We start from the raw sequence: 13373 nt of genomic DNA, 5'->3' as shown, positions 1-13373 counted from the left end.
TTTCGTAACCGGTGTGAGAGTTAGAAAAGAAAGCTAACTTCACTTCATGCGTAATCCTGTTCTTGCAATAGCCGGCCCTTTCTTTTTGCTGGTCTTGTTGGTGAATGTTAGCGCTTTCGACTTCTCTTCTCATCTCACAGATGTCGCCTTGAGAGTTCCATCCTCACCCGGGCTTAGCTCTTTGAAGCAGATGTTGAAGGAAGAAGAAAAGACGGTGCTCTTTCAGAAGCTCTTTGGCTATTAGCTTGCGATAAAGAAAGAGTGAATTAACCCGAGCCAAGTAGTTCGGCTAAGCCGGAAAGAAAGAGTTAGATCCTCTTTGAGATGAAATGCGACAATGTCCTAATCAAAGCAGGCGCAGGGTCAATGATTTAGCTCAAGGCTTAAGGCATAAAGGAGATCTTGATAGCATTGGTCTCGAAAGGCCCTCGCTCTAAAAGGGCAGCTATCCTATCCTGCTTTGATTGACTAAGAAGGGGGGAGAATTGGAATGGAATTGGTGTGGTTCGCTAGCTCTTTCTTTTGAAACGAATTCATTCCCATGTGTTTTCTTTCTTCTTTTTTTTTCTCTGTCATGTGAATTTTCTGTTTGTGGAATAAAGTGTGTTAGATATCAAGCTTGTGATTTATCCATGCTTACATCATTATACCTTCATCAAGATGTACCACCACTCTTGCAATGAAATGAAAAGCCTTGTGTTGAATACCAAGAATGAAATGAATTGAGTAGGTTTAACATGACAGGTTTAACATGGCAGGAGTAGGATTATCATGGCAGGTTTTCATCTTCCACTCAATGAATAATTTATTAAATCAACAACAGCAAAACACAATATAGCAGGAGTAGGTTTATCATGGCTGGTTTTCATCTTCCACTCAATGAACAATTTATTAAATCAACAACAGCAAAACACAATATAATCAAAAGGTCAAGAACAAAACCAAAACAATAATTTATCAAATTAACAAGTTAATAAGATCAATTAAAACTGAAAATCAAAATAACAAAAATAATATTCAATCATTTATTCAATCACTATATCAGTTCACACTTCACAGTTCACACAAAAACTATATCACTATATCACCATTTCAGTTCACAGTTGAATTACTTGAATCAGAGTTCACATAGCTTTACTATATCAGCCAATCATAAATTTAAAGTTTATAGAGCTTCACTATATCAGAGTTCACAGAGCTTCACTATATCAGAGTTCAATCATATATTCATAGTTAATTAAAAAAATTACCTACAAGCATGCAAGAGCCAGTGGTTCGGAGGGGGAAAGAGACACTGAGACACAGAGCCAGAGACACCGAGTGACCAAGGAAGACAGAGACACCAAGAGCACTGCGGGAGACAGAGCATGCAAGACTGGTGGAGCAAACAGTGGCTTCGAAGGTTGCGATGGCTGCTGCGCGAGGGAGGCTTCGAAGGTTGCGCAACAGAGGCTTCAAAGGTTGCGATGGTTGCTGCACGATAGAAGGGAAGTGAGCAAGAACGAGGTGGTGGTTGTTCGAAGGAACGACGATGGTGGCGGCACGAGGCATTGGCTGAACAGACGTGAGCTCGATAAGATTGAGACTTGAGAGGCAGCCCTCCTCCATGGACTGAGTGTGTGTGTGAGACGGAGAGGAGAATGAAGATCGATTAGGGGCTAGGGCTTGTGCGATGGAATAAGATTACATTAGGGATCGCTGATTCAGTGAGTGAATCAGTGAAAAACGGTGACGTTTAATTGTGTTCTCCAAAAACCGGTCGGATCACGGTTCGGTTCGACTGACCGGTTCTCGACCGGTTCGCCGATTTGATCACGGTTTGCAAAATCTACGATTTTGCCTATTGTTCAAACCGCTTTTTCCCTCGGTTCACAGTTTGACCAGTTCGACTGGTCGGTTCGAACCAGTTTTCATAACCTTGCTTTTTCCCTTTGTTTATGAAGTTTTAAGAAATCCTAGAGTTTGAATATTGTGCATACTATGTGAAATGAGTGTAGATTGAGTACTTGAGGTATTTAATTGAGCATTGGTGACGTTTGAGCTTGGCGGAGGTGAAATTGGGACTTGATCTTGGTTGATTTCAAGTTGAGAGTTTGGTCTTGGTGTCACCAAAGGTACGGTTTAAGTTTCATTTAAGTACTGTGTGATGTGATGTGATGAGAATTCCTAGGTTAGATGCCCCTAGGATTAAGATTGAATTTTGCATATGGATGAATTTGATATGTGTAGAATATATGTTGTGACAATTGATGAATTGGATAACGCATAGTTGTTGTATTGTTGGATTTAGTGTTGGATAGTGAATTGTATAATTATGGGTTATATGTATATTGAATTGATGAATTTTGGGCCGGAGGCCGTGAACTTTGGGCCGGAGGCCGGAAGAGGTAAGAATAGTAAGTTGATGAATGTATTGTATGAGTGATGCTTGAAATTGAATGGAATTTGATATTTATTGTGTGATAGGTTGGAATGAATGAGAGGATATTGGGAATTGAGGATTGAGATGTGAAGTGGATGTTATTTGAGTTGAAATAAGTAAATGATGTAGGTTTGAATTAGGTTGAGTGTGAATATGTGAAATGAGTTGGGTTGGGTTCATTTTGTTGGTTGAAAATGATTGAGACTTGTGAATCTTTGGAAAATTGATAAATGTATGTTTTTGGTTAAAACTGGTTTTTTGTCAACTTTGGCGGGCCGTAACTCGGTCCTTAGAGTTGAAAAACTTTCAAAATTGAATTTTTATTAAAACTCATTTATCGATCTTTCCAACAATTCAAGAATGGTTGAAAAACAAATTTTATACAAAAAGATATGAAGGTTTGAAAATTAAGTTCAAAAAACTTATTTTTACACTTAACAGCTTTTTGCAATTCTACAACACTCACGTACGTGGAGGTGCCACGCGATGTGGACATTGGGCGCTGTCCAGTGGTCTCGCATAAGCGAACGGAGGCATGTGTACGCAGAAGTGTTAAAATTGCACACTCGCATATGCCGACGTAGTACGCGACACGAGGGAAAGCTGCTGTCTTCAACTCTCGTGTACGCGAACATGGGCTCGCATACACTTAAATTTCAACCCGTACGTACGCACGTAAGGTCATGCGTACGCACAACTCCCAACATTTGAAAAGGTGTGTTTTTAAGTATTTTAACCATTCTTTTAGCCTTCCAAACCTTTATAAACTTTGATAAGAATATAGAGCCAGTGAAATTAAGAATGGAAGGGCTAGGGACCAATACTAAAGAGTTGAGTTACTAAAATTATGGAAAATGAATAAGAGTGAGACAATGTATGATAAATAAAGATGTGATGATGAATTATGATGATGACTGGATGATGATGAATGAACCTGATTACCAAGAAAGGTGAACTGAGATGAGATTGATGATGATAATGATAATGATTATGAGATTGATTTTGAACATGATTCTAATTATGATATACCTACCTAGGTAGATGCAGGGGCATTGATCCACTTGCTCCGGGTTTGGTTTGAATCTCCTAAGTAGATGCAGTGGTTAGCCCCCACTTGCTCTCTGTCGAGAATGATATGAGATTTTGAGAAATTGTATGAGTTTCGACAAATTTGCATATGTTGGACTTCTTTGGGTTTGCTTACTTGTTTTGAAATGCCTAATTGTACATGCTATGTTACCTGATTATATGCTACTTGCCTTACTTAAATCTACTTGTGTATTACTTATCTGCATTGTTTGTGTTTGTACAACCGAGAGGTCCCTCATGATGGTGTTGGTTCTATTTATGGTTCCAGTTCTGTTATGTTGGAGAGATGGAAAGTTGGGAGAGATGCGAAGGATGAATTAGATTTAGTACTCCCTTAGGACAGATGCCTATTTATGGATTGATGAGAACCTAGGATGAATATTTGATAAAAGGAAGCTTAAGATGCTTAGTGAGTTCTTATTATAATGCATTGTATTTATTTGGCACTTTTACCGTATTGGGAATCTATGGATCGAGGATTCTCATTCCGGATATATCTCTTATTTTTCAGATGCAGGCCCTGGAACTCAACAGTGAGCTGTGATTCATCTGAAAGATGGCGAAGATCATTAGACTCCTGTTTTACTTTTACTTAGAATCTTTCCGTATTTATTTTGAAAAACTTATATGTATGTATTTATCATTTTGGAAAATCTGCCTATAGAGACTTTGATGTATATGTTGGGAGAGATAGAAAATATTGTTGTCAAATTGATTTTATTCTGTATCCTATCCGGCCTAAACTTCGCAGGTCGCAGCTAGTGACTATTTACTTATGTTATATACTTATATCATGTCTTTATCTTATTCTCCTTTATTGCGTTGTCTTTATATCGCCTTTCGGGTGTGCCTTATCTTCTGTTTATCGATACATGAGTGTTCCGTTTCGCGATTTTGTTTTACTCCTTTTCAGACTTCTCATTTAATACTTCCTTTCAACTTATATATGTTTATGTATTATAATCCACCTTGAGAGTCATACCACCTCATTATCATTGATTTATGGTTCGAGCATAAGGATTTGAATATTAGGGTGTTACAGGTGGGGACAGAAAACTAATGAAAAGAGAATGCACTAGGTCGGCTGGGATATCATGAGCTGAGACAAGAATCATGGAAGATTAGACTTCAAAGATCTCAAGGCTTTCAACTTGGCAATGCTAGGCAAACAGTGCTGGCGGCTTCTCACACACTCTTTTTCAAAATCTATAAAAGTAAGTACTTCAGGTACTCATCATTCTTCGAAGCAAAAACAGGTAACAAACCTTCACGGGCTTGGCAGAACCTCTTAAAAGGTAGAAAAGTACTAGAGAAAGGAGTAAAAGGGAGCATAATAGCACAAAATACCTAGAGATCTAACAATGACAACATGAAATTGGTGGAAACAAGCTATGGGTATATTGAAAAACCAACCAAATTTCAAAGAAAAATGTTCAAAAATAGATTACCTACTGTGGCAATTATGGCTAGCTAGAAATGCCTTTATTTTTGAGAAAAGAAGAATATGCACTGAGAAAATTTTGTATCAAGCTTCTCAAGCAGCAGAGAAATTCGGAAGGCTTCAGAGAGCTCATCTCAATGAAAAAGGTTGAAGAAGAACTGTGTAACTATTTCTCTTTCCTCAATAACAGCATGCATTTTCTTTTTTACTTCTCGTTTTTTTTTTTTTGCTTCTATTTTCCTTACTTCAAGCTTCTGAAAGCTTCTTCTTAGTTTAGTATTTATTTTTTGTCTTTTCCAAAATCCCAACACAGATGTATTGACTTACATTTGTTTTCTTTTTTAATGCAATAAAATACCATGTCTTTGATTTAAAAAAAAGTATTGGGCAACACATCTACCAACCAACTTAAATAACTTGTTTAAAAATTAATTTTAAAATTTTTTAAAAATCAGATTTTGAATAATTAGGATTAGGGAATGTAACCTCCTCTAAACACAGTAACGACTGTGTGGACAAGAGCTCTCTCATTTCATCAACCTTCTGTCACGCAAAAGCTTTGCTACCACCACATTTTCGCCTTCGTAGTGCACCGCGGACGTCGCTGCTGGAGGGAGTTTTTGTGTGAGTGACGCGATCCCCTCTGGAGGTGCTTTTGTTGCGATGCCATTCGTCATGTCACGGTGCCGTGATCGCCGTTGGAGAGAGATACGTTGCTGTTCGCCCATCGCGCCGTGCCCCCGCCTTCGCATCGCGTCGTGCCCTCCGCCACCATCGTTCCTCCCTCTCCTTCTTTTTCTTGTGATTTGGACTTTTTTCGATGTGATTTGGATGTTCTTTTTATGTAATTTGGATTTCTTTTGGTATATTATGGATGTTTTTTTGTCCCTCGGTAGAAAATGTATTGGGGTTTAGAATGCGAATTTTACTTTTACAAAGAAAGAAATATCCAATTACAAAGAAATAAGCATCCACAACCCCTTGAGAATGAATTTAATGTGATTTGAATTTCTTTTTAACGTGATTTGAATTTTTTTCCATGTAAAGTGGATCTTTTTTCAATATAATTTAGATTTTTTTTTGTTCCTTAATAGAAAATATATTGGGGTTTAAGATGCGGTCCAATTACGAAAAAAGAAGCATCCACAACTCGATAATGAATTTAATGTGGTTTAAATTTTTGAATGATTTTTTATGTAATCTAAATTTGTTGTATATTGTGAAAATTTTTCTTAATGGACCTCGGGATGCAGCCCAAATAAGAATGGGTTAACCACAAAAAATATCTCGAATTATTCAAATGCTAACAAAAATACACTCGAATTATACTATCGATAAAAATTTCTTTAAATAATTTAAAAACACAACAATACCCAACAGTAAATATATATTTTTAAAAAATGTCTTAAAAATTGAATTTTGATATAATTTTCTACAAACATAATTTAAAAAATAAGATATTATTATTTTTAAAATTTAGTGATTTTTTTCTAAATATATATTTTTTATGATTTTTTAAATGTATTATTAGTTATTAACAAAAAAATTACAAAAAATATAGATACTCAACGAAAAATCACCAAATTTTAAGGATAATAATATCTCAATTTTTTAATCATGTTTGCAAAAAATTGTATCAAAATTCAATCTCTAATATATTTTTGAAAAATACATATTTAATGTTAGATAATCTTGCAAAAAAAACTAACATTAAATATGTATTTTTCAAAAAATACATTAGAGATTAAATTTTAATGCAATTTTTTGTAAGTATGATTAAAAAAATGAGATATTATTATTCTTAAAATTTAGTGATTTTTTGTTAAGTATATATTGTTTTGTGATTTTTTAAATGTATTATTGATTGTTAACAAAAAAATTTATAAAAAAGTATATACTTAACTAATAATCATCAAATTTTAAAAATAATAATATCTCATTTTTCTAATTAAACTTGTAAAAAATTATATCAAAATTCAATCTTTAAAGTATTTTTTAAAAATATATATTTACTGTTAGATATTATTGTTGTGTTTTTAAATTATTTAAAAGCATTTTGATCAATTAGATATTATTGTTGTGTTTTTAAATTATTTAAAAGCATTTTGGTCAATAATAAAATTTAGATGTCCCACGGGACAGGGACACTTTTGGTGGTTAACCCAATAAGAATTAACTAGTCGGAGACTTATACAAAAGAAAAGAAATTGGACCCAAAAAAAATCGACCCACCCATTCATGCAAGGCTGCTGGCCACTTTTAAATGATTAAATCTCCAAATTGTAAAATAATTAAAATAATTCAATACCATTCAAAAAGAAAATGAAACTGCAAAAAAATAGTAAATTATTATAACCTGCATAACAATTGCATTATCAGCATATTGAAATTAAATTCTAAAGAAATCCGTCTCGTTAACATTTTGTTCTATATCAAGAACTACTAGTCTACTACTGTGAACAAACAAATATTTATTTCGTTGAAAATCTAATCTAAAGATGCTTCGGTAAAAGACCACAGATAAAAGATGAGCGAGGCAACACTTCGACAGAAAAATGTATACTAAACCATGTCCAGTTATATCCAATGTAATATAAGGTAAAAATCTAAAGGGTACAATCCTGGTTACAATACCCACGAGAACTAGCTAGAATTGAACATAAAGTTTACAGAAACACTGCTCCTCCACTAAAATTGAATGTGATCCACTTTCTTTTCCTCTATCCCCGCCCCGTGCGCAGGGGATTTGGGTGTTTTGGGGAATTTTAACTCTTAGTAACCATAATTGGTTCCATACACCGAACCATAATCAGCAGAAGGTGCATGGCCTGTATGTGCTCCAGCACTTGAAGGTGGAGATGCATAAACAGAAGCATTGGTAGGATAGGAATTGTAACCTTGGTTAATTGACCCCCCCATATGATCTTGTGCCGCACTCGCCGCTTCAGCCATGAAATTCTGCATCAGATAAGATTTATTGTTGTCAATTCAGATGCATGCACAAAAAACAACAAAATCCAAGTACAGGGAAACCCATAGAAATTCTTTGGAGTTCATGGAGCACCGCTGAGGTTATGGTCACAATCCAATGAAAGAATAAAATGAATATCATTTTAAGATATAGCCCATCACTAGTTTAAACTCTTGAAAAGACAGTTCTTTAATTGGTTATGAACGCAGTACACGAGCTCCAATACAGGTTCAAGAATTTCTCAACAAGGCTGAAGAATCCACTATCCCTTCAAGATCAATTACCTGCACCAGTTGTTGAGCTGCCTGTATTTGTGACGCGGTGCCGCTTATCTCAACAGTCATTTCCCCTGGTATACCCCTGGTCTCCTGAATTGTAATACTTGCGCCACTAGCACGGCGAATGTAGCTGATATTTGATCCTGATGCTCCAATAACTGCATCTGCATAGGTTAGAGGAATTTGCATGTGCTGTGTGACCTGTAGGGTACAAAGGAAATCACATATCAAGACAACAAATAATTTAAAACTGGCATGGCAATCTGAAGTCCTCAGGTTGGGCAAAAGAAGACACCTTATTTGCAACAGACTGCTGTGATTGAGAAGTATCCCTTGCATAGGCAGGTGGAGGAATGAGCTTATCTACGGGAGGCAGATCAGGAGGTGGGTAGTAATTATCGTAGTTATGTGAAGGAGGCATATATTGAGGATTGGGTGCAAAAGCAGGTCCACCACTGCCAGGAGTGGGGAACCCTTGTGGATGTGGGGGACCCCAAGCTTGAGGTGGGGGCACATTCTGGTTAACTCGAGCATCTGGCCTTTGCATCTGAAGTTTGGGACAAAGAAGAGTAAATGAAATCAAGGATAACGATTTTTTATCAAGAACAACAAAAGGAATAATCAGCCACATGCACAAAGATGATCCATATAACTTAATTCTTTTCATAAACACTTGGTTTCAATGGAAACCATATTGAAAAAAGTCATCATGCTAACTGTGAATGATGGAAGTCAGGCACACTAATGTGCAATAATTAAAATATAGCCTATTATGCATTCCACCCCAAGCTGTCAGTAGCAATACCAATCCATCATTCCGAAATACAGTTTACACTTAAAAGATGTAATTGATAAAGGGCCAAGAATATTCATATCAGCTTGATGATTCTTCTTCACAAGTCGTATCTCATGACATAACTCATCCGCATACATAGTCTGACCATTCCAGCCTTCAGATTGACAAACTACTAAAATATATAACTGGACATACCTGTGTTTCAAATACTCCAACTATGCCGCGGTCAACCAGGAATTTACGGAGATGAAGTGCAATAAGTTCAACTGCCTTGTGAACCCCAGCAGACTCCCCTTGTATTTCAACAACACTATCATCCCGTAGAGCAAATACAGGCAGGTATTCAGCTGAAAATAATCCATTATTCAGGCACAGGTCTCAGAAATCTGGTTGATATGGATTGGGGTTCCAAATAATAGATCTAGTGATAAACATGCCAACAAAATTAACAATATCTGTGTGCACACCTGATCCAAGAACACGTATATTGCAACCAGTGTTATCTTGAAAGGACTTTACTGTGGAACCCTGCTTCCCGATCAAGCTTCCTGCTTGAGTATCTGCCACCAGAAGCCTCGTAACAACTTGGTTTGATGCAGCCGATGCATCTGGAGGATTGTGGTCCACATTGACAACTTGTTTATGAACCCTTAACAAACCCTCCACAGCAGGCGGTATGGCGCGATCTGGCTCTTCTTTTGCAGAAACCATTACCTTTTTAAGCATCAAACAAAACGAAATCAGAAACACGCAAGAAACAACAGAATCTTATAAAAACCTCAAAACACAAACTTCAAAATAAGCCAAAAAACATGATTGTTGCCTTATTCATCAATATGTAACACTGACATAAATATATAAAATCTGGTTGCTAACTTTAGGTCAATGTTTGTTGATAGCAATTTGATTTCTCCATGTGAAACTAACTTTTGTTTTATGTTTATTTCCATTATGTTTCTTCAATGATTAGCAATTAGTTCCACTATGTCAAATTTCTAGGGGGCATAAATAATTAAATCTTTATTAATAATTCTTATAGCTTGGTAATAATTTAATTTAATAATGATATATGCCACTGGTTTAATTAAATGGTCATGATACATTTAGATTTTACTGGATTGTTCTACTTACCGTATCAAAAATTTCTGTGCTTACTAATATGCTTATAAAATTTCAGAAGCTTATTATTTTTTTAATTTTCATAGTAACTTTTATATTCTTTTCTGGGTGAGAGTTTTAGGAAGTGTGGCAAGACACCAACCGACCAAGTTCTGAATTTACCAGGTAAAATGAATGCTTCTTGCCACCAAAGTCTGCACAAATTATTTCTGATTCTTAAGACAAACATTTCAGCAGTTGTATATGCTCATTGCTGTTTCCTGGCAACTGGAACTTTGGCTCTTCAATTTGAAGCCACTTTGGTCATTCATATATGCTGACAACCTGCATACACCCATTTGGTTATCGTGACAAAAGAATCTCTTCTTATCTATATAATTAATCTGTTTGTTTATTTAGTAATTGTTGTGTTCTGATAGATTATGTATACTTTCAGTTCACCTAATTTAACAACACTGTTCTTCAAACAGAGTTAATATTGTTAACATGTTTTTATCACGAATAAACGATTTAGTTTCATTTTCAAATTAATGATATCTCTTCGGTACAATTTAGATTACACCCGCTATACCCTTAACTATTAACATGTGTTCAAACATTTTTATTTTCGCTTCACTAATCAGTAATGATTATCAATTTAAATGCAATATTGTTATATAATAAGAGTATTGGGCAAGAAAAACTGCTTTGTGGTCATAATTTATATTATCCATTATACTATTAACATGTGTTCAAACATTTTTAATTTCGCTTCACTAATCAGTAATGATTATCAATTTAAATGCAATATTGTTATATAATAAGAGTATTGGGCAAGAAAAACAGCGTTGTTGTCATAATTTATATTATCCATTATACTATTTTGCCATGTGTTCAGACATTTTTAATTTCACTTCACTACCCACTATCAATTTAAATGATAGTTATTTAAAAGACTATAGTAGCTACCAAATGATAGCACTTTAAGTCATTAATAACTATGATGTTAGTTAAAGTACATGGATGTGACTTATAGATGTTCCCCGCCCTCCCCATGATTGAACTTCATTAATATACAATAATGAAATGAGGCAGAAATCCACATAACACACTAAATTAATAGATAATAATACCAACCAAGTCACACAATTGATTATCAGTTTGTAGTATAGGTAATAACATGTTTTTGAAAACATGACCAGCTATTAAAACAGCAGAAAGCTGATTCACAATTCAACGCTCAATACAATAATACATACATAAATATTAAATTCAATATAAACTGCCATCAGAATCCAGAATGTAACAAACACAATAGTGCAACAATGATATTCACACAATTGAAATAGATCAAGATATAGTGGCGGCTGTTGCAATTTCATTGCCAAGTAAGCAAGTATTCACAAATGTAACAGCACAAATGTTTGTAATTTTACATATTACCTATGTATGTAATAATTGAAAAATATGAAATGCAGTATATACTGCCATTGGAATGTAGAAGATATAATAATGCAAGAAACAAACAAGAGTATTCAAACAAACAGCAATGGATTAATGGAATAGCCCGTCCAGAAACACCAAATGTTTTGTAATTTCAGAATTTTATACAATATAAAAGTATATGATATTTCAAACAAAATATGCAGGATTATCCCACAAGGCATAACTAACAAGAACACGAAAAGTAAACTCACTGCTCTTTCCATGGTTCCTGGCGGACCATCAAGAATTTTAATGCGAGCTTTGGTCTCTTCCGTCATTTTCTTAATAAACTCTCCCTTGCGGCCGATGATACTGCCAACCTTTTGTACAGGAATCAACATCCGGAAAACATTCTCTCCAGGCCAACCAGGCCACTTCTTTATTTCATTTCCTTTCGAATTATCCTGTGCTCCCTGTTTCTCCTGAGAATTGAAATCCCCAGTAACATCCCCAATATCATGATGTTCCTCCTCCTCCTCAGCATTCTCTTGTGGATGAGCATCGGTATCTTCGGGCAAACCTTCAATTTCGTGGCCATCAAACTGATTTTCAGGAGGATTAGCTCCCTCATCCAAATTGCCATCGTCATGTTGATCAGGCTGCAGTTGAGGAAACCCCGCATCATCAATCACATTTCCTTCATCATGTTCGTCGGAATGGTTTTGTGGAAATTCAGGGTTTTCAGGCACATAGCCTGCATCTTGTGCATCATACTCTTCCCCAGACATCACAATATCTGAAGGAGGAAAAATCAATTGAAACAACTCGTCAACATCATTTTCAACAACTAAAATGAACAAACAAACAAACAATACCTCAAATGCCAAAAAGAAAAACAAGAAAAATTTCAAGTCTACACCAAAACAAGATCCAAAATCAATTAACTGCATGGTATAATAAACATCTAGAGCCTTAAAAAACTGAACTACAAAAATCCTAAAGTTTCAACAAAATAAACATACAGAAAAAGATTAAAACAATGAGCATATATATAAAAACATAAAATATAGCATGTATACAGTCATACAAACCCACCAAATACAAACATACCTACATAGTACATACATAAGAAACGAGAAAGAAAAAATGAAAAAAAAAAGTAACAGTCACCAACCGAATTCTCGAAACTGCCTACTCCGAAAGCAGAAGAAGAAGAGGAAAATAAAAAAAAAAGATTAAAAAAATTGAAAGAGGCGTGAAGAAAGTAAATGCGATACTTCAATAAAGAACAAGTAACTGAAAAATTTAAAAGCGTGATAACAAAGTGAATAACAACCATGAAGTAAGAGCTAAAAAGAGAATGTAGGAACCCTAGAGAGAGAAGAAGAAGAACGAGGAGGAGTTAGGGTTTGAGAGTTACGTTGTTCGAGAAGCTTCGGAGAGAAGAGAGAAAAAGAAAAGGCGCGGAGGCTGTGTGCGGTGTTCAGAAATCAGAACCGATTTAGGTTTACTTCTGGTTCTATTATTATTGCGGTGAAGATTTTAGGCTGAGGATGAGGAGAGAGTAACACACACCACTACAATACAATCATCGTTCACACTTCACACAACATTTCCTCTTTTTTGCTTTGGCGTCCTTTAACTTGCACGCATTTACAACTTTTGCGGTTTTTGTTTTTTATAATTTTTTATTTTTAGAAAATATCAGAAAAATAATTCAGATTTGAGGAAAAGAAAAAATAAAATTAAAATTAAAAAAATTGTATTATTTTTAATATTTTTCTTTCATAAAATTCAAAAAGTAAAAAATAAAAATACAAACTAAATTTAATTTATAGTATTTTCAGAAATGT

The 13373-nt window shown here is 35.1% G+C and overlaps 1 protein-coding gene across 1 annotated transcript; it reads right to left on the bottom strand.

Moving 5' to 3' along the window:
- Nucleotides 1-7495: 7495 nt before the first annotated feature.
- On the bottom strand, nt 7496-13169 carry LOC112737764 (flowering locus K homology domain). The gene is made up of 7 exons (XM_025787842.2): nt 12941-13169; nt 11793-12316; nt 9465-9711; nt 9193-9344; nt 8497-8748; nt 8208-8402; nt 7496-7910 (listed from the first exon to the last, which is right to left on the bottom strand). The coding sequence occupies exons 2-7, from the start codon at nt 12306-12308 to the stop codon at nt 7725-7727; spliced, it is 1548 nt and encodes a 515-aa protein (XP_025643627.1). The 5' UTR covers nt 12309-12316; nt 12941-13169; the 3' UTR covers nt 7496-7724.
- Between the last annotated feature and the right edge of the window lie 204 nt (nt 13170-13373).

Source organism: Arachis hypogaea, chromosome 2, assembly GCF_003086295.3.
Source record: "Arachis hypogaea cultivar Tifrunner chromosome 2, arahy.Tifrunner.gnm2.J5K5, whole genome shotgun sequence".
NCBI lineage: Eukaryota > Viridiplantae > Streptophyta > Magnoliopsida > Fabales > Fabaceae > Arachis > Arachis hypogaea.
The sequence above is the reverse complement of the archived record's forward strand: the minus strand, read 5'-3'. Positions and strand labels throughout refer to the sequence as shown.